The 22437-nt window shown below is 39.2% G+C and overlaps 1 protein-coding gene across 6 annotated transcripts in view; it reads right to left on the reverse strand.

Moving 5' to 3' along the window:
• Positions 1 to 22437, reverse strand: part of PBLD (phenazine biosynthesis like protein domain containing) — a 74058-nt gene that overhangs the window by 45583 nt on the left and 6038 nt on the right. For all 6 annotated transcript variants that reach the window (XR_014297862.1, XM_082673203.1, XM_082673204.1 and 3 more), the window contains exon 2: positions 6838 to 6982. Coding sequence is in view for 5 of the 6 variants with exons in the window: in XM_082673203.1 (XP_082529329.1) it covers positions 6838 to 6921 (84 nt within the window). In the remaining variant the exon portion in view is untranslated. The remainder of the gene's footprint in view (positions 1 to 6837; positions 6983 to 22437) is intronic.

Here is a 22437-nt window from a genome sequence, read left to right on the forward strand (position 1 = left end):
ATTTTAAACACCCTCAATATAGATATTTTTATCCACTTACAGATAAACAAATTAAACACAGAAAGTTTATGTAATACCCTAAAAACACAATACGTCTAATAAATGGTAGACTGATTAAGAATGTGGGTTTTGCAAATGGTAAGAACCAGTGAATCTAGAGGAAAAGTATGTAGATGTTCATTCTTGAAATTTTTCTTAAGTTTTTTAATTTTTCAAAATAAAACAATTTTTTTAAAGTAGGCTTTGGAAACATACATAATTGGATTTGTAACCTGGGTCAGCTCCTAGAAACAGTGCAAGAGTGGGCAAGTCATTTCACCTCCTGGAGCCTCAGCTTCTATGCCTTTAAAGTGGGAATAATAGTACTTAGGTCGAAGGGTTATTGTGAAGACACCTACATACATATACATGCATAAACACACATATACACATTCCTCTTAACTCAAGGGAAAAAATGGGCTGAAGCATGAATTTTCTTTTTGAGAATGAAAAGCAATTTTTTTAATCAACAAAATGATCACTACTTAGATCTTGAATTCTAAAGAAATCTCAAGACATTAACTATACTCCAATAAAAATTTATTTTAAAAAAAAGAAATCTCAAGACAAATGCATCTTTGCTTTGGCAAAACTTACTATTCTTGAGCTCCTGAAACCCAGAAATAAGAATTATGCTTTATTCTAATAAATTCATAATTCACTTATCTGAGTTATGCAAGTTAAACACCCTTGTCTTTTAGTTGATTCAAATTCTTTTGAAACACTTTCCGTATACTCATATAACATTACAGATATGTTTACCTATTAAAGTTTCTGTATTGAAAAAAAAGGCATAAAACAGCAGTTGTGAAAAATCAGTCATGATTTTTAAAATATCAGCTGATGTAAAAATCCTAACAGGGGACTTAACGAAGCTTTTCTTAAAGGAGCTCTGTATTAAAAATCTGTAGAGGCTCTGTAGTCCTACAGAAAGAGAAATCACTTAAGAAATAGATACTTATTTTCTGAAAAAAATAACACAACGGGTTTTTCTGTTTGTTTTTTACTTAATGTTTTTCTTTCAAAAGATTTAATCCAATAATGCATATAAAGTGCTCATCACAGTGCCTGATGCATAGTAAGTACTTGATAAACGTTACCTTTTTAAGTGGTTCAAAGCCAGTGCTTTAACCTGCCACGCCGCACTGCCTCCCCATAACAAGGAAATTATTATTATCCCTTTAACAGGTTGCAGGCAAGAAAACCAATGTCTATCAGATAAAATGGACTCCTGCAAGCAGAATCAATCACTGAGTGCCACGCTAGGCCACCAGCATCAGCACCATTCCCAAGGGAATGTGTTAGAAATGGAGAGTCTCAGGCCCTGCCCCCGACCTTCTGGATCAGAATCTCCATCTTAACCAGAAACCAGGTGATCTGTGAGCACATTAAAGTCTGGGGAGCCCTGGTGTGTAAGGTATGGTCCTCTGGTCAAGGGCCTGAGCCTCTCAGTTGAGAAGTCAAGATAGATACAGAAATCAGCAATGGATTTTGACATTAAGTACTCTAGGACTTTAAAGGTGAGGACTTGATGTGGACCTAGAAAAAGGGAAGATTTTGTTGAGTTGAACAGGAAAATGTGGGCAAAAAGCTTTGTATTGGGGACGCTTCTTGGGCAAATCACTTGACCTCACTTCTTTCTCCTTCTGTTAAATCTTTGACACTCTAGGATTCTGTAAGCTAAGGTAAGGAGAATTAGGATGGTAGGAATGAAGTGGAATGAGCACATGTCACACCTCTGGGCACCTGTGGGCCTGGGGAGTGAGAAGTCCCACCTGAGTAGAGGAGGGGGTTGGGTGCTGCTGAGGCCAACAAGGCAACAATGTTCAGAAGTGAACTCAAGCGCTTCGCAGTGGCCTGTTGAATGTTCTCCATGGAAACTGGCCCACCTGCCCGTGCATGTAACACCTGAGAGAAACTCAGAGCCATTTAATTCCCCAGTGCTGAGTCTGCAGTCACAGGCCTCAAAGGTGATTCAAGGGTTAATGAAGAAAAGCCTGGATTTGCCTCCTTGACTAAAGGAACCTGCTGTGCCTGCCAGTCCCTCCTGTATCTGATCTGGCCAAACTCCCTATCCTTGTCCTTCCTTTCTTTGCCTATTGCTTCCCGTGATCTTTAGGACCAGAGCCTCTAAAAGTATTAAAGCATTTCGCATTGTAGCCAAGCTCACCATCTATTGGTAATAGATTCCTTTGCAAATGGGCTTTTTTGCACATCAGCTAAAACACACACTTCACAGACCATCAACTCTTTAATCTTCTCTGCTTTGGTATATTTCACCAATTACAATTTGAATTTCTATAAGTGCAATTTCTGCCCCAGAACACTGAAAATGCACCTGCTATTTGCCTGAGGGGCCAGAGACAATGTAGAAAGTATGATAGTAGCAGCCCTCAATGTGCACCACATGTGGCTGAATTTCTACACTGGAACCAAAGATCAAAATAATGGTGAATCATGAGAAGATTAATATTGCTTCAACTTGGAGAGCTTTAGGAAAAAAAGAATGAGACTACATTCATTCAAAATACTGAATGTTGGTTCCAATAATGTTTCCATTTTACACTACAAGCTTATTTTTAAACGTAACATAATAGTTTCAAACCAAACCGGTAACTGTTAGTTCCCTTGCTTTAATATCCATTTCCTTTTGCCAATTTCACATGAGTCAAGCTTCCAGCAGCAAAATTAGAGCCATGTTTGTTTTTCTGCCTTCCAATGTACTGCGTTGGGACACTGAGGTTCCATCACTATATGGCCCACAAAAGATTAATGATCAGAAAATCAGAGTAAAGTTTTAAAATACTCCCACCTTGTGGCAGTTTAGAAATATGACAGCCTAAACAGGACAGTCCTGCTCTGTTCCTTTGTCCCTCTGCTTTCCTTCCAGCGACGTTAAAGCACTTGGATGTAGAAAGTTCTAAATCATCTAGGAATGGGAGATTCCTTTCGAGGCACTTGGATTTCCGATTGTAAAGTTATGCCCATACAATGCAGCACTCAAACTTCAGGCCATCTTCAGTTGCTTCTAATGGATCTTATAGATGCTTAGTGTCTCCAGCTCCATCACAGAACCCAAAGAACATACTCACTTTGCATACCCTGCCCACCCCTCCCTACCAATGAGAACAAAAGATGAATAACTGTTGGCTAACTAGAACTCTTAGAAGGAGATTTTGCCATAGTATCACTGATTATAATATTTTCACTTTCACTCAACAGATATCTATTTAGTGCCTCCCATGTGCTAGGCCTTGTGTGTTGGAACAAGTCAGAATAGATTAAGATCTCATGGAATGTACAGTAGTGAGAGAGACAGGCATTGAATGAATTACAACAAGAGTGATGCATGTTATCAACTGGGAAAGGGTGCCGTGGGAGCACATAAAAGAGGAAGATATCTTAGTCTAGTATTGAGTACAGTGGGTTAAAAGCATGGGCCCTGCAGTCAGGCAGACCTGGGGTGGGATTCTGAAGTCAGCCATTTAACCTTCTTCTGCCTCCATTTTCTCATCTGTAAAATGGGGATAATAATAATAAGACCTACTCATAGAGTGGTTGTGAGGGTGAAATGAAATAATATATGAAAAGAAATTAGCACAGTATGTATCTGGCTGAACTTGCCTGAAGTCACTGCCCTCAAAGCTGAGAGTTATGTTCTAGAAGCCAGTGAGGATACTTGGGAAGCAGCAATTCCCACATTAACATTTCCTCTTCCTTTGCGTTGCTCTGTTCCCTCAAATACTTGGCAAAGGAAAACACTTCAATGTCCTAGAAGAATCTTCTCTTCACTTTGCATCATTTTTCTGGGCATAAAAATGAGATATGAGGTTGTAACCCTCTAGAAACCCCAGGAGCCTCTGACCCAGTGTGGTCACACCGAGCCAGTGATCCTCTCTCTAAGGAAGGGCAGCAAGTTTGGAAATGGCCACTGCACATGAGTTAAAGCATGGATTGAACACAGCATTGCTATACACCTGTTTTTCTTTAAATATATAACCCACCAACCTGTAAAACGGGCTTTTGGTTGTCCCTAAATTTAACCAGAAAAACCAGAACAGCAAGTACTTTAGGAACTAAAACTAAGCATTCGTCTTTAAAAGTGTGAAGCCAGGGACTTCCCTGGCGGTCCAGTGGTTAAGAGGTCACTTTCCAAAGCAGGGGGTGCAGGTTCGATCCCTGGTTGGGGAGCTAAGATTCCCACATGCCTCAGGGCCCGAAAAACCAAAACAAAACAGAAGCAATATTGTAACAGACTCAATAAAAACTTAAAAAAAAAAAGTGTGAAGCTGATCCTCCTTGCTGTCACTGGAAATGATTAGTAGTGTTTAAAAGAATAGAAACACACATATATGAATATTACATTTGATCCTAGCACAGTGTCCAGCTTATGGTAGACAGCCAGTAAAGGCCAGCTGAATCGGGATAAATAAATATACTGGGCACACAACAAAGTTGTTTTTATGGATAATTTAAACAGGAAAACTCCAGAATAAGCCTCTCTTTAGAGAAGGTATCTTCTGAAACAATGGTTTTCAACTGGGGGCTTTCTCTAGTTGCGGCAAGCGGGGGCTGTTCTTCGTTGCAGTGCTCGGGCTTCTCATTGCCGTGGCTTCTCTTGTTGCAGAGCACAGGCTCCAGGTGCACGGGCTTCAGTAGTTGTGGCTCATGGGCTCCAGAGTGCAGGCTCTGTAGTTGTGGCACACGGGCTTAGTTGCTCCGCGGCATGTGGGATCTTCCCAGACCAGGGCTCGAACCTGTGTCCCCTGCATTGGCAGGCGGATTCTTAACCACTGAGCCACCAGGGAAGCACCTATATTAAAACTCTTGACAAGCAGATTTAGTCAATTTCACAAGTCCTTGACGTGAAGCTATGTTTGCCATATTGTTTCTAAACAAAGTTCACATTTTAGAATCCGGCTGTTATTCTCTCACTAATACTCCTAAGCTCTTGTGTTACTTGACAAAGCCTATTAACTTTATTACTTTCTGCACTTTGTGGTTGGAAAATGCCAACTGCAAGGTTGCATGATGAATGCATCATCAAAGTAAGATGAGGACTCTTTGTTTTGTTTTATTTATTTACTTATTTTTGGCTGCGTTGGGTCTTCGTTGCTACGGGCGGGCTTTCTCTAGTTGCAGTGAGTGGGGGCTACTCTTCTTTGCGGTGTGTGGGCTTCTTGTGGGGTCTTCTCGTTGCGGAGCATGGGTTCTAGGCGCGGGGGCTTCAGTAGTTGTGGCGTGTGAGCTCAGTAGTTGTGGTAGGTGGGCTCCAGAGCGCAGGCTCAGTAGCTGTGGCGCAGGGGCTTAGTTGCTCCATGGCACGTGGGATCTTCCCGGAGCAGGGCTCAAACCGGTGTCCCCGCATTGGCAGGCAGATTCTTAACCACTGCGCTACCAGGGAAGCCCAAGGTAAGATGAGGACTCTTGATCACCATTTTGCTGCTCCATTTGACGGAGAAAATAAGTATACCAAAGACTCAATTAACAATATTCACCTGTCTCAGTAAAACCTCAGCCATTCTCCATCTTGATTTACACTAGAATCACCCGGGGAGCTTTAAAAAACAGTGCTGCTTGGGTCCCACCCCCAGAGATTCTATTGTGATTGGCTGGGCATAGGAATTTTTAAAGCACCTCAGGTTATTTTAATCTGCAGCCAGCTTGATGTTTGCACTCAAAGGCCCCAACTTAATAAGACTTTTTTTAATGTGTTATTTTTTTATTGGAGTATAACTGCTTTACAATGTTGTGTTAGTTTCTGCTGTACAGTGAAGTGAGCCAGGTATAGGTATACATATATGCCCTCCCCCACCCCACATCCCACCCATCTAGGTCATCACAGAGCACAGAGCTGAGCTCCTTGTGCTATACAGCAGGTTACCACCAGCTATCTATTTTACTCATGGTAGTGTATTTATGTCACACTTAATCTCCCAATTCATCCCACCCTCCCCTTCCCCCCACTCCCCACCGTGTTCTCTACCTCTGCCTTTCTATTTCTGCCCTTTAAGATCATCAGCTGCTTACTGTGTTCCTGAAGTAATTTTCAGAAAATCTACTCTTGTACTAACTGCTCTGAGTAGAAGCGTACCTTGGCTTGTTTCCTAACACCCAGGTAACAACACAAAGCATCTAAGGTCAAAGAAACTTTGACTATTCTGTTAAAACTTATCCAATCAAAGAGCCATTTTTAAAATGAGACTTTCAGTAAGCTGAGTTCTCTCTATGTTAGAGCTTAATTCCTTCTATCTACTACATTACTTAAGTCCTTGCAAAATGTCTCATCTTTGGTCCTGAAAAGAATTTCTAATTGTCTGAACTATAGGTAAGGTTAAAAATATCCAGCTAGAATCTTTTAAGCTAAATGTAGTATCAGCCACATCCAGTCACATAAAACTCATCTAATTTCATTCTCCTCCCCATTTGGTGCTAACTAAATGAAAACACAGAGGCTACAAGGAGCTCGAGCTCTTTTTTGGGGGGGCGGGGGCGGGGGTCTCAACTACCAAACCACCAGGGAAATCCCCACACACTTTTTTTTTTAATTGGCTCTAGTTCTTCTTTACATGAATCTTCATTTCTCTTACACCTGCATCTAGGTGTAAGCAGTCTCATCATAAGATTTGGTCAATATCAACTTGCAGACATGAACATTGCTGATATCATTTGACAAAGAAAACAAACCAGAGAGGTACACAAATAGGTGGGTCTGATTTTTTTTTTTTTTAGGAAATACTTGGTTCTACAGGAATCTAGGATTTGAGGCACTGCACTTCAAAACAAAATACTACTTACATTTTCTAGGAGGCAAACAGCAGCAGGATTCCCACGAAATGCTTTTGCTGTGAATGCATCTGCTATGAAAATAGGGAACTTCATTTTCCTTGCAATGTTTCTGCAAGCTCTCAAAATTGCTAGTAGCCTGCTTTCATGCTTGTTGCTGCAAAAAATCAAAAAGTTAATGTTTTACTAGCATTTTCCAGGTACAAAGTCAAGCAATTATTCTAACACACCTAACACACATTTAAAGTGATCCTCTGATTTTAAGCCTCTAAATTGAATTTGTTTTAAATTACTGGATTAATATTTTTTCATAGTGTACACATACTTAACAACATAATCATATTCCTAGAGTAGCCAAAACTACATTAGGCTATGCTTTTAATGAAGTGCATGAAATTTTCAAGGGGCATATATGTTGCTTATAGTTTCCCAATGAATATTACTGCCCTTTTAAAATAATGCATTTTTTCTAATTATAAAAGTATGCCCATTATCGCTTCCTTAGTGGCGCTGTGGTTGAGAATCCTCCTGCCAATGCAGGGGACACAGGTTCAAGCCGTGGTCCAGGAAGATCCCACATGCCGCGGAGCAACTAAGCCCGTGTGCTACAACTACTGAGCCTGCACTCTGGAGCCCATGAGCCACAACTACTGAAGCCCGTGCACCTGGAGCCTGTGCTCTGCATGAAGAGAAACCCACGCACTGCAAAGAAGAGTAGCCCCCGCTCGCCGCAGCTGGAGAAAGCCCACGCGCAGCAACAAAGACCCAACGCAGCCAAAAATAAATAAATTTATATTTTTTTACAATGCCCATTATAAAAAAAACTTGGAAAATCAAAAAGTGACTCATAACCATGTAAATCAGCAATAACTTTTTTTTTTGGACTTAACATAATCAAAGGAGCCTCATGCTTTAATTTTGTGTTATTTTATAAATCTGCAGATGGAGACTTTTTAACTCATGATATAGATTTGTTAAAATAAAGCTTTTCATTATAAGAATAACACTTTCTCTTTACTGAAAACCTGTAAAATATAGAAAAGCAGGGTGGGGAGGGGATCTCCTGTATTCTCATGCCCTACAGAGAGAAATTCTGTTAAACATTCTCAGTGTTTCCTTTGCTTTACTAGAAAGCATGGGTTTTGTCATAGGCATGGAGGGATTCTTCCCTCCCAAAGTTATAGAACTTTTAAAATATTCAGCAAATTAGAAGGTGCTTTGTTTAAATCTAAAAGAAATTAACCTATCCTAACATGTATTTCTTGTTCTCAACATTAAGATAAATAACAGTGGGACGCCTTGCTGGCGGCCACACCTGGCACAAGCCCACTGGCAGCTCCCAGGCCTACAGGTTTCTTTTTCTTTTCTTTGTGTGTAATTTATTATACAAGTGTTTTGCTTAACTTTCTTGCCAAATGCCTACGTTTTTCTGCCTTTTTTTTTTTAGGTATAACTGATGTATTACTTTCAGGTGTACAACATACTGATCCGATATTTTTATATATTGGGAAATGATCTACCACAATCATTAACTACCTAGTTAATCCATCACCATACAAAGTTACAAAAAAAGGGTTTTTTTGTGTGTGATGAAATTTTGAAGATCTACTCTCTTAGCAGCTTTCAAATATGCAATACATTATTGCTAACTATAGTCACCATGCTGTACATGACATTCCCGGGACTTATTTATTTTACAACTGTAAGTTTGTACCTTTTGACCCCCTTCAATAACTTCAGTAAGGTTGCACCTTCTGACCTCCAAGCAATAACATTATTAATATTTTAGATATACAGTTTTTAATCATAATTTTTACCCTTTTAACAGTATAGCATGAGTATAAATGCTTCAAAAACATCATTTTAATAGATTTACAATAGGTTCATGCATATGCTATAAATTATTTAACTATTTCCCCTTTGGTGAGTATTTATTTCTAATTTTTCACTTGTAAAGATAATGTAGTGATCAAATTTTTTGACTGTAAATCTTGGTCTGCATTTCTGATTCTTTAATTATAATAGATTCCCAAAAACCAAATCCCTGGGTCAAAGTGTACAGACATCTTAACTTACACATACAGTTAAATTTATCTTCAGGGCTTCCCTCGTGGTGCAGTGGTTAAGAATCCGCCTACCAATGCAGGGGACACGGGTTCAAGCCCTGGTCCGGGAAGATCCCACATGCCACGGAGCAACTTAGCCTGTGCGCCACAACTATTGAGCCTGTGCTCTAGAGCCCGCGAGCCACAACTACTGAGCCCATGTGCCACAACTACTGAAGCCCACGTGCCTAGAGCCCGTGCTCTGCAACAAGAAAAGCCACCGCAATGAGAAGCCCACGCACCGCAACGAAGAGTAGCCCCCGCTCGCAGCAACCAGAGAAAGCCTGCGCACAGCAATGAAGACCCAACACAGCCAAAAATAAATAAACGAATAATTTTTTAAAATTTATCTTCAGAGAGTGTATCAACTTAGCATATGAGAATGCCCCACCATTGGTGATCTGATAGATTTTAAAATACCTTGAACTTTCATTTGTGTTTCTTGGATTATTCTAACCAGACTGCAAAGAGCATAAAGTCAGAACCTCTTCTTGTTTTTCTTTGCTACTAAAATCTCAGTTTCTAGAACAGTGCCTGACACAATAAATGTTTATTGAATTAAGTAAATAATATACTGAGCATGCATCACAACTGAACTTTCATACATTGACTGGCAAATACTTAGGGCTTCTCAACATGGTATCATCTGCCAGCCAACATTTCAGTTTCAGTAGCATCACCATTACTGACAGTACACTGCAGTTTGTTGATGTAATTATTTGGAAATTTTATTACAGATTGCCTTTATTATTTTAGAAAAATTGAATAGAGACCAGAAACAAATTAAAGTTCTGACAATGAAGCATAGTTTTCATAAATAGAATTGACATTGTTACAGAAATCATAGGTATGCCAAAAGGAGCAAGTTTTTAGCCTCGTTGAACTACAGCCCCGTTGGTCTCAGCCATCAGCTATGTGTTCAATTGGATGAGAAAATCTATATTGAAAAGACTGTATAACTTTTCTACAGAGATCATAAATTACATGTTTATGTTTTTAAAATGTTTCTTTAGATAGTCTTGTTTTCTTGCTCTAATTTGGTACAGAAAAATAAAATTCTACAACTAAGTACTTTATCAGGCTTCTAGAAATACTGCATTGCTTCTCAAGTGAGAACATTTCTTTAAAGGGAAAAATCCTCCAAGACTCTAATATCCAATGTCATTTGCCTGTTTGACAACAACTCCTCTCCACCCCACCCCTCCCACACACACACTTGCACTTCTCTTTTTCTAAAAGAACTCTGATTTTGTTTGGGGAGGCAATGCACCCGGCCCCATCAATGTATCATAAATGGTCTAAGCCAATCTGTATGATTTCATTCTCCTGTGCCAGATGCTCCCTCTTCCAGATCCTCTTGCAGCTAGAGATGGCCATAGGACCCATTTAGAGTAAGATTGCTGGAGAGATTCTAGGGACAATCTTTGGCTTTCTGATAAAAGGGGCAGATGGGAAAGGAAAATGGACAGCCTCTTTTTCCCCCTCCTCTTTTTCCTGTCTTGAATATGTTGCTGATGCCTGGAAATGCAACGATCATCTTTTGACCATGAGGTGACAAATATGAAGAGAAAAAGCTAACAAAGTAGGTAAGGAAGAAATAGTATAGGTTCTTCACAATGTAGTTAACCTGCTAAATCAATGTTAGATCCTCCTACTTCCAGACTTCTTAAGTAAACAGCAAATATCCTTAAGGTTCAAACTATTGTCAATCCATGGAGTAGCCAAAATAATGGCCGAAGTAGCCAAAGGTGTCCACATTCTAATTCCAAGAACTTGTTAATGTGCTATGTTGCATGGCAGCAGGGAATTAAGGTTGCATATGGGATTAAGGTTGCTAATCAACTGATTTTTTTTTTCAACATTTGAAGGCAGGACTTTTTTTAAAAATTTTATTTTTATCTTGGGCTGCATTGGGTCTTCCTTGTTACGCGCGGGTTTTCTCTAGTTGTGGTGAGTGGGGGCTACTCTTCGTTGCGGTGCGCGGGCTTCTCATTGTGGTGGCTTCTCTTGTTGCAGAGCATGGGCTCTAGGTGCACAGGCTTCAGTGGTTGCAGCACGCGGGTTCGGTAGTTGTGGCACCCGGCCTCAGTAGTTGTGGCTTGTGGGATCTAGAGCACAGGCTCAGTAGTTGTGGCACATGGGCTTAGTTGCCCCGCAGCATGTGGGATCTTCCCAGACCAGGGATCAAACCCGTGTCCCCTGCATTGGCAGGTGGATTCTTAACCACTGCACCACCAGGGAAGTTCCAACTGACCTTAAAATAAGATTATTTTGGATTATCCCAGTGGACTAAATGTCACAGGGGTCATTAAAAGTGGAAGAGGGAGGCAGAAAAGTTCAAGGCAGTGATTTGAACATGCTGTGCTGCTGGGTTAAAGACAGAGGAAGGAGACACAAGCCAAGAAATATAGATAGCCTCTAGAAATTGAATAAGGTGGGACTTCCCTGGTGGTCCAGTGGTTAAGAATCCGTGCTCCCAATGTAGAGGGCATGGGTTTGATCCCTGGTCAGGGAAGTTCCTCGACCCCATGCCATGGAGCATGGCCAAAACAAACAAAAAAAATTGAACAAGGCAAGGAAACAAATTCTCCCCTAGAACCTCTAGAAGGAACAAATCTGGATTAGTCAGTTGAGGATGCCATAACAAACCACAGACTGTGTGGCTTAAACAACAGAATTTCTTTTCTCACAATCTTGAGGCTGGGAAGTCCCAGATCAAGATTGATTTTATCCCAGTGAGACCTATTTTGGATTTGTGACCTTCAGAACTATAAAATAATAAATTTGTGTTATTGTTACTCACTAAATTTGTGATAATTTGTTATAGCAGCAACAAGAAATGAACACAATCCAGTATTCTGTTACTTGCAGCCCAGCAAAATCCTAACTGCTGCACAAATTTCCAAGAACAATAATAATAAATACTTACTGAGCACTTATTATGTGCTAGACATGGTTCTAAGAGCATTTAATCCTCAGAGCATCTCATGAGATAGATCCTTATTATAATCTCCATTTCCATTTTACAGGTGAATAAACAGAGGCTCAGAAATTTTAAGTAACTTGCCCAAGGTCACATATTTAGGCAATGCCTAAATTTGAACCCAAATAGTCTAATTGAAGAGTCCATGTTGTTAACCACCGTGCCTTAGAATATATCCCAGGACCAGAATTTGAGGAACTCTTACTTAAGGAACTAAAATCTTAGTTCCATGAAATTGTAAACTACCACTGCATAAGAGAAATTTTGTCTTAAGTGTTAAAATACTTTAGACCATCTTTGAAGTGAAAACTCAAGAGTTTAAAAATTCTCTTAGAATTTGCAGACACTCAAGAATACAAAGGACCCTGGTACAAGAAACACTAAATAATTGTACTATGTATGAAAACTAAACAAGATTTCTGATTAAGTAAAAAGAGCTCTTGGTCAAGTGTGAAAGTTTCTTAAGCATTTTTATTTGTTCTAGAACAGTGCTTTTCAGATTTTAGCATTCATCAGAATCACCTGTGGGGATGTATTAAAACACAAATTGCTGGACTCCATGCCCAGAATTTTTTATTTCATAAGTTGTATTAAAACACAAATTGCTGGACTCCATGCCCAGAATTTTTTATTTCATAAGTCAAGAATTTACATTTCTAACAAGTTCCCAAGTGATGCTGATGCCGTACTTAGAGACTCACTACAAAAAGAGCATGAAGTTTCTAACACCATAAATGTATTAAAACTATCTTTCTAAAATGTATTTTATAAATTTAATTTTTATTCTCAAAGGGGAGAAAAAGTATTTTTATTCATTTAATTTGATTAATATTCCTGTTTGTGCTCTATGGTAACCAGTTATGCTTAACATAGGGTTCACATTAACAATTTAATTTTCAAAAATTACTGTGTATTTCCTAAACACCAGGCGCATGCTAGATTTGGGGGATAAAATGATGAAAAAGTCACTAACTCTCTGTCAAGGTATTCTCAGTCAGTGAGGAGACCAATGTAAAAATTATAAAATATAAAATAAAAAGATAAAGATACAATGCTTATGAACACAAGGAGAGAGCAATAACTCTGCCCAGGAGACAGTCAGAGGGAGCTCCAGAGATGAGGTGACATTTGAATGGGTCCAAAAACATATACAAAAAAATGTCCAGCAGTTCCATAAGGGGGGAACAGGCATCTTGGGCAGAGTGCATGGATTAATCCCAGGGTAAACAATTCAATATGGAAATAGATGTGGCAAGAGGATAGGAGAGGGTGGAGTTAAGGCTGTAAAGATCTGCTGGAGCCAATGTTCATGATTTCTTCTTTATCTTTGTGGGTTCAGAAATCCAAAGTTCAGTTCAACAGCTACTGTGTGGCAGGCAGACTCCAATACTAGGCACCAGGGAGAGAAGAGAATCTCATGAATGAGCCATACACCTCTACCCTGAGGATCTAATCTAGAATTTACTTTTGAAGATGTCTTTTTTTTTTTTTCTCTCTCTCTCTCCTTAAAATTAGTTTTGGTTTCATTCCTATAAGGAAAAGGCAGGATTAACATCCCCCTGAATTGCTGAGAGAAAATTTGAGGCAGGTAAAGTTTAAGCAACTTGCTTTTATTTACCCAGTAAATGGGCTTGCACAAATTTTGGCATCCTGTCAAATGGCTGGTCCTCAGGTGCAGCTATCAGGCAGGGCTCTGAGCAACTATCCAGCACAGTGTTTTTCAAATGATCCAAATAATTTAAATTATCCTTCTCTAGTTTCACTGACATTCCGTTTGGACACCTAGAGTGGCTTTACATGTCCCTCAATAATGCCAAGCAAATATGCTGTTTAAAAAGAAATAAATTCCCCCAGAGGGTACAAGCTCATAAATCTAAATTCATATGATTTCAGGACTTCCCTGGTGGCGCAGTGGTTAAGAATCTGCTTGCCAATGCTGGGGACACGGTGTCGATCCCGGGCCGGGGAAGATCCCACATGCTGTGGAGCATCCCATGCACCAGAATTACTGAGCCTGCGCTCTAGAGCCCGGGCTCTAGAGCCCGTGAGCCACAACCACTGAAGCTCGCGTGCCTAGAGCCTGTGCTCCACAACAGAGAAGCCACCGCAATGAGAAGCCTGCGCACCGCAACGAGAAGCCTGCGCACCGCAACGAAGAGTAGCCCCCACTCGCCGCCACTAGAGAAACCCCGCGCGCAGCAACGAAGACCCAACGCAGCCAAAAATAAATACATAAAATAAATTTATAAATTCATATGACTTCTCAACTACTCATATTTATCTTTTATAACTCTTTAGTTTTTAATAATCAAATTAGTATATTAATATAATCCTTTTATAAACAATAAAATAGTACGGAAAAAACTAAAATCCCATTTGACAATTCCCTGTCCCACTACCTTCCCCGGAGTTCCACTGGGTTTGTTTTTGAGAACACAGTAGACACCTTCCTGAATTCTAATCTTGGTTCCATTTACCATGGAAATGTAGGGAAATCATAAACCTCCCTTGTTCAAATAGCTTAGTCATTAAACCTGCCCATGGGTATGCCTGGGAACACTGAGGCTTATTTGTCCCTCTGTAACTAACTGTCTTAGCTTGTTTACAGTCTCCTGTGGCTACAGACAACAGAAAGTTGATTTCTGTTATTCTGTAGCTGTTAGCATAAGAGAATCCACTTAGCTTTTGCTTATGACTACTGCCTCAAAACAAGGATACTCATTAATAAATGCCAGTTTAGTTCTTTGAAAATGTAAATACTTACTAATAGAGCACTGACTGGCATTCAAAGTGTACTTGAACACAGTCTACTTGCTGGTGAAAAGAAAATGAGTATAAAAAAGAATTACAAATTATAAGTAAAATAAGTTTTTAAATAAAAATTTGGAAGAAAGTCTATTTTTAAATGTTTCATTTAGCTACTAAGACCATATATATATATATATACACACACACACACACACGCACACACATACACACACACACACACATACACATATATATGGCATTCAACTACCTTGTGTTTACTTTTACCCATATTTCCTATACTTAATAGAAGCTCTGAAACACTTCCTTTGTTCAAATATTTTTAGACTCGTTCTGATTTCCTCAACTACATTTATGTTTGAATACCCACTGTTTTGGATGGAAATTTTTCACTTTTCTGTTAAAGTTTACAGTTCTCATCTTATCGTCATGACTTACCATTTATCAACCAAATTATTGTCCCCCGCTTCCTCTCCCCACTGGTAACCACTAGTTTGTTCTCTATATTTGTGAGTCCGTTTCTTTTTTGTTATATTCACTAGTTTGTTGTATTTTTTAGATTCCACATATAAACGATAACATACAGTATTTGTCTTTGTCTGACTTATTTCACTTAGCATAATACCCTCCAAGTCCACCCACATAGTTGCAAATGGCAAAACTTCATTCTTTTTTATGACTGAGTAGTATTCCATTGTATAAATATACCACATCATCTTTATCCATTCATCTGTTGATGGACACTTAGGTTGCTTCCATATTTTGCCAATTGTAAATAATGCTTCTATGAACACTGAGGTGCATGTATCTTTTCAAATTAGTATTTTTGGTTTTTTTCAGATACATACCCAGAAGTTGAATTGCTGAGTCATATGGTAGTTCTATTTCTAGTTTTTTGAGAAACCTCCATACTGTTTCCCACAGTGGCTGCACCAATTTACATTCCCACCAACAGTGTATGAGGGTTCCCTTTTCTCCACATCCTTGCCAACATTTGTTATTTGTATTCTTTTTCATAATAGCCATATACATATGTTCTTTATAGATATTCATATTCATATATATAATATCTAGTTAATACAAAAGCAAGCAGTAATGGAGGAATAGAGAAACAATAAAGACATGACATATAGAAAACAAATAGCAAAATGGCAGACTTAAACTCCACCTTAATTACATTAAATGTAAATGGCTAAATTCACATCAAAGGGATTTTTTTTAAAAGACATGATCTAACTATATGCTTTCTATAAGAGACAAACTTTAAATTCAAAGACACAAATAGATTGAAAGCAAAAAAATGGGGAAAAGATATGCCATGCAAAGTATAACCAAAAGAGAGCTGGAGTGACTATACTAATAACAAACAAAATAGACTTTAAGACAATATTTGTTACTACAGACAAAGAATGACTTTTTTTTTTTTTTTTTTTTTTTGCGGTACGCAGGCCTCTCACTGTTGTGGCCTCTCCCGTTGCGGAGCACAGGCTCCGGACGCGCAGGCTCAGCGGCCATGGCTCATGGGCCTAGCCGCTCCGCAGCATGTGGGATCTTCCCAGACCAGGGCACGAACCCGTGTCCCCTGCTTCGGCCGGCGGACTCTCAACCACTGCGCCACCAGCGAAGCCCAAGAATGACATTTTATAATGATAAAAGTATCAATCTATCTGGAACATATGACAGTTATAAATATGCACCTAACAACAGAACCCCAAAACACATGAAGCAAAAACTGACAGAATAGAAGAAATAGACAAATCAACAATAATAGTTGGAGACTTCAATGCCTAGTTTCAATAACGGATAGAACAACTAGACAGAAGATCAACAAGATTTAACAACACTGTAAACCAACTAGACCTATCAGACATCTCTAGTACACCCCACAATAGCAGTAAACAGCACATCCTTCTCAAGTGCACATGAAGCATTCTTCAGAATAGACCATATGTTAGGTAGCCCATAAAACAAGTCTCAATAAATTTAAAGGCCTGGAATCATACAAAGTGTGTCCTTCAACCACAATAGAATAAAATTACATTTTAATAACAAAACAAAAAGGAAATTTGGGAAATGTGGAAACTAAACACCATTCCCCAATAATAAAAGTGAAGTTCCCCGGAGAAATGGCCGATTCTAGGGCCAGGGTAAAGAAAATACCAGATGAGCCTGCAGCATCTTCTAGTACCAGAAAGTAAGGCAGTCTCAAAAAATAAAAAGGATAGGGGCATGTCAAAGGGATATAGAAGCCAACCTGAAAGTGCTCCCAGTGGCCTAAGCAAGAACAATTTGAGCAACAAAATTAGTAATGTAGTAGTAGATTATAACCCAAAGTACAAAAATGAATATCCACGAGTCTGTACTGACATATATAAAAGATGAAAGAAAGAAAAACCTTACAGAATAATATCAAATAATTTATCTAGCTACTCTCTCTTCCAGGAGATGGAGTTTATTTATTTATATAAATTTATTTATTTATTTATATTTTTGGTTGCGTTGGGTCTTCGCTGCTGCGCGCGGGCTTTCTCTAGTTGCAGAGAGTGGGGGCTACTCTTCGTCAACGTGTGCGGACTTCTCCTTGCGGTGGCTTCCAGGAGATGGAGTTTAAATACCCCTTGAGTATGGGTGCACTCAGTGACTTGTTTCCAAAAGAGTAGACCATAGGAAGAGGATAAAAAGCAACTTCACAGTGGAGAAATCTGGCAAACACTACCTCACCCAGGTGATTAAAGGTAACACCATCAGTGATAAGTCATGTTGACAGCATATACTTTTGATATGGTGTGATGGGAATGGCACTTTACTTCTGTAGTCTTCTTCCCAAGAACACATTACTCTTGTCTAATTATGCCAAAGACATCAGAGAAATTCCAACTGAAGGATATTCTACAAAGTACTTGACTAGAAGATGCTAAGGAAAATGTTGACTAATGTAATTTAGCATCCCAGATCAGATACTGGAACACAAAAAGGATGTTACAGAAAAACAAGTGAACCCCAAATGAAGTGCAGCGTTTAGTTAATAGCAATGGACCAATGCTGGTTCATTACTTGTGACAAACATACCATAGAATGTAAGATGTTAACAACAAAGGAAACTGAGTGAGAGGTATACAGGAACTCTTCGTACTATCTTGGCAACTTTTTTGTAAACCTACAACTATTCTAAAATTTTTAAATAATTAAAAAAAACAAAACAAAACTGAGGCCTGCCAATAACCATGTAAGGGCGCTTGGAAGCAGATCTTCCATCAGTTGAGCCTTGAGTAACTGCAGGCCCAGCTGACACTTTTTTTTTTTAAATTTTATTTATTTATTTATTTATTTATTATCTTTGGCCACGTTGGGTCTTCATTGCTGCACATGGGCTTTCTCTAGTTGTGGCGAGCGGGGGCTACTCTTCGTTGCAGTGCATGGGCTTCTCATTGCGGTGGCTTCTCTTGTTGCAGAGCATGGGCTCTAGGCACACAGGCTTCAGTAGTTGTGGCACACGGGCTCAGTAGTTGTGGCTCACGGGCTTAGTTGTTCTGTAGCATGTGGGATCTTCCCAGACCAGGGCTCAAACCCGTATCCCCTGCATTGGCAGGCAGATTCTTAACCACTGCGCCACCAGGGAAGCCCCCTGTTGACACTTTTGATTGCAGCTTTATAAGAGACCCTGAGCCAGAGGCACCCATCTAAGCTGCCTTCAGGTTTCAGACCCACAGAAACAATGAAATAATAAAAGTCTGTTGTTTTAAGCTGCTAAGTTTTAGAGTAATTTGTTAACAGCAATACTAAGTAATACAGTATGATTTCTTTTTTTCCCCAGTTTTACTGAGATACAATTGTTACACATTACTGTGTAAGTTTAAGGTATATAGCATAATAGTTTGACTTACATATATTCTGAGATGATTACTGAAGTTTAGTTAGCATCCATCACCTCTTATAAACACAATAAAAAGAGAAAGCAAAATAAGAAAAATGTTTCCTTGTAATGAGAACTTTTAGGATTTACTCTCTTAACAACTTTCATACATCATATAGTAGTGTTAATTATAGTCATCATGCTGTATATTACAACCCTAGTACTTACTTGTAAAGTATAATTTTTTTATATATAATATTCAGAAGCAGCCACTGCAAAACATAGGGACAAGATGCAGTCAATCTGTTTGAATTATATTTCTCATTATTCCTCATTGTAAGTTAATCTGTTCTCATTCCAGTTTTTACAAGAGATTCTAGACCAAATTTACCTAGCCTGAGCCTATCTCCCTAAACTATCAGAATGTAAAAGCAAAATATACGTTGGTGATCGCCAGCTATATATCCTAGCACATATTAATTTCCTACTAGACACATCCACTTGGATTGTATATGGCACCTCAAAATCAGTATACTCAAGTCCTATATTCCCTATGTCAGTTACTACCCACCATCAAACCCTAAACCAAAAATAACTCATCCTTGACTTTTTACTATCCATCCACAGCTTCTCTAATCAATCACTAAATCCTGCTGATAATGGCTCCTAAATATCTCAAAGACATCCTCTTATATCTATCCCAGTACCATTGTTCTAATTTAAGAGCTCATCATCTCTGCTGGGCCTTCTTTGCTAGACTGTGGTGAAAATTAGTTACTTAAATAAGTGCCTCCACCCCCAATATAACCATAGTTATTTATACACTAAGAGGCATAGGTACATATATGAAGAAACATATTTTTATCTACCACTCAGAAGCTTAAAATCATGTGTGGGGGAAGAGGGGAATGGTGTGTTACTCTTAACGGTACAGTGTTTTCTAAGTTATCAATGTGCTTATAAAATATGAAAAGCAGTACAATAGTTTGACTTAAATTCCTTAAGTAGCTATCTTTTGTAGCTGCTTTCCCTGTTCTTCACAGCAATCCACTGGGACAGAAATAATGTTCAACACTTTTAATTATTTTCAAAAATTAGAGAAAGTGTGCTGGGTGCTTTTTTCCTTTTAAGTTGCAATTTGTTTACTTAGTAATTATTCCAATTGGATGAGACCTTTTGGCTTCCCTAATCCCAGAATGAACACTAGGGTGACTTGAAGATACAAACAAGTATCAAGAATGTAAACTGTAATTAAGTCTTGTTTTGAGAAATGATTTTGAATTATGATGGAGAAGACTACTGCTTTCTAAAGAGAGTAGATATATATGATATAAATCAAAGAACAAGCATTTCACAAAACCTTAGTAAGACAGATTTAGTGTTCAAAAGGCATTAACCACCTTAATTAGACACACTCCTAGAAACTTATTTGTGGGTTTGTTACGTTTTTAGCTTATTTGATTTTCCTGTAGATAAAAATATTGTAATCCAGTTTTTACATTATTTCAGAATGCCAGTGGGGGTATGTGAACAACTATCTTAGCCAATTTTTAGTTAATATGCCTTCCCTCCCCCAAAAGAGTACAGTCTCTTTCAATTTCTCTTTCTTTCTTTTTCAGGCTCTGCATGGAATTTTCCTGTTTCCTTCATCCTGGTGGTATAATCAGGATCACGTGTTAGCTGTCTTGTTTTCCTCTGGGCCGTGTGGGTACTTCTATTTCCTTCTCCTTTTTCATCTCTTCTCTCATTTTGGCCTCTAACAAGACCCTCTGCAGGGTCCCTCTGATCTCTGTACTAATAGGAAAGCACTGAAATGACGAAAAGGAAGACAAAGAGAGAGAAAAAAAAAGCAGCTGGGAGTCCTTAGTTCTAACCATCTCTATGGAAACAATTCCACAGAGACCAATCTGGAAACAATTCAGTACGGACCACTGGAGCAATGGTGAGCCAATCTCACCAAGCCTTACAGGACTCAACTTGCAAATGAGAACAGTTGATAGACTTTTTTTTTTTGAGAAAAGTAATAAAATAGGAAGCCAAATAAAAATTAAGTTTACCCCTATATAACATACTTTTTTTTAAACTCAAAACTTCCTACTTGCTGTAATAATAAAAAAGTCAAAGGCATGCATGTGCTAATTTCAAGTCCTTCCCAAGCATTCACACTGGCAAACAGCAGAATGCCCAATACAACGAAATGTGGCCAAAAAAACAAAGAAAGCATTGCAGTTTGGTGCTGAAAAGTCTTAAGAATGATTTTAGGATTATGGCCCGTAACAATAAAAATATGTGGAGAGAATGGCAAACTCATTCAGGCAGTAAACAGATTGTTTGAATTCATGCAAGGGGTAAAAGGGATTACAGAATTCCATCTACCAAATCAGATTGAAAGACAGAAAGAATAAAGTAGTGATGTAATTTGAATCCAGGGAAGAACTCCACCTGAAGCGGGAGCTTGGAGTCTTACTAATAAAGCAATCATTAGAGAGAGAAAAGAAAGCTCCCCCGACACCCTCACAGTGTCAGACACCAAGATACCAAGTTTCAGTCCTGTTCAAAAGTCTCCAGCCAATAAACCGTTAACTGCAGGTCTCCAGAGATGCTAACTGCAGTGTTAGTTAGAAATAACTTCAATTTGGGGACTTCCCTGGCAGTCCAGTGGTTAAGACTTCGCCTTCCAATACAGGGGGTGCGGGTTCGATCCCTGGTCAGGGAGCTAAGATCCCACATGACCTGGGGCCAAAAAACCAAAACATAAAACAGAAGCAATATTGTAACAAATTCAATACTTTAAAAATGGTCCACATCGGGCTTCCCTGGTGGCGCAGTGGTTGAGAGTCCGCCTGCCGATGCAGGGAACACGGGTTCGTGCCCCGGCCCAGGAAGATCCCACATGCCGCGGAGCGGCTAGGCCCGTGAGCCATGGCCGCTGAGCCTGTGCGTCCGGAGCCTGTGCTCCGCAACGGGAGAGGCCACAAGAGTGGCCACGTAACGGGGGAAAAAAAAAAAAAAAAGGTCCACTTCTTAAAAAAAAGAAGTAACTTCAATTTGCCTAAAATGATGTTTGTTCCCTCAAAGGTTATTTACATCTCCAGGTAGGTACATAGTGCTTTAAGACCCTAAGCCCCTGGAGTAAAAACCACTTGGGTTTAATTCCTAGCTTCTGCCACTAGGTGTATGACCTTGGGCAACTTTTTACATTTCTCTAGAACTCAGGCATACCATCTGTAAAATGGGGATAAAAATAATTATTTTTCAGGGTTATAAAGAGTCAGTGAATTGAGCACAGCATCTAGCTCAAGCAAGCTCTCAATAATTGTGAGCTATCCTTATTACATTATCCAGTTTCGTTTTTCTATCTCTTGTAAATGATGACATTGCCCCTTCTCCCTTTCTCTAAGGGTTATTTTGAGGGAGTGGTCTCAAGAAAGACAGTAGGGCATTATGACCCAGACAATTCTTACTGTCGCACACTTGTCTTACGCAGGTTTGAGAATGAATTAAAGCCACGAAATGGAAGTTTCCATTATATGACGGTAACTGGCCTCCTGTCTCCACCCTACACACTGCAAACCTCATGAAGGAAAAATTATTCAAGCTTCTCCACTGCTAATACCCCTTGCGCCCCCTCATCCCACTCTCGACGGGCTTCCTAGTGCCTGTAGTACAAAGTACAAAGTCTTTGGATACTGAAGGTGTACAACTTAGGTTCGTCCACATTTGCAACCTTCGGGAACATTCCTGTACTCGAACTCATTTCCTTCTCTCCCTCGCATTTGACATACGTTCCTTCGCTTGCACTTTAACTTGCATTGATCTCGGTACCAGGACTGCCCTCCACTCTTACAGAAATTAGGCTTGCTTGTTTTTTGGGTTTTGTTTTTGTTTTTCCCTAAAAGCTGTCA

The sequence above is a fragment of the Grampus griseus genome (assembly GCF_964374135.1).
Source record: "Grampus griseus genome assembly, chromosome: 16".
NCBI lineage: Eukaryota > Metazoa > Chordata > Mammalia > Artiodactyla > Delphinidae > Grampus > Grampus griseus.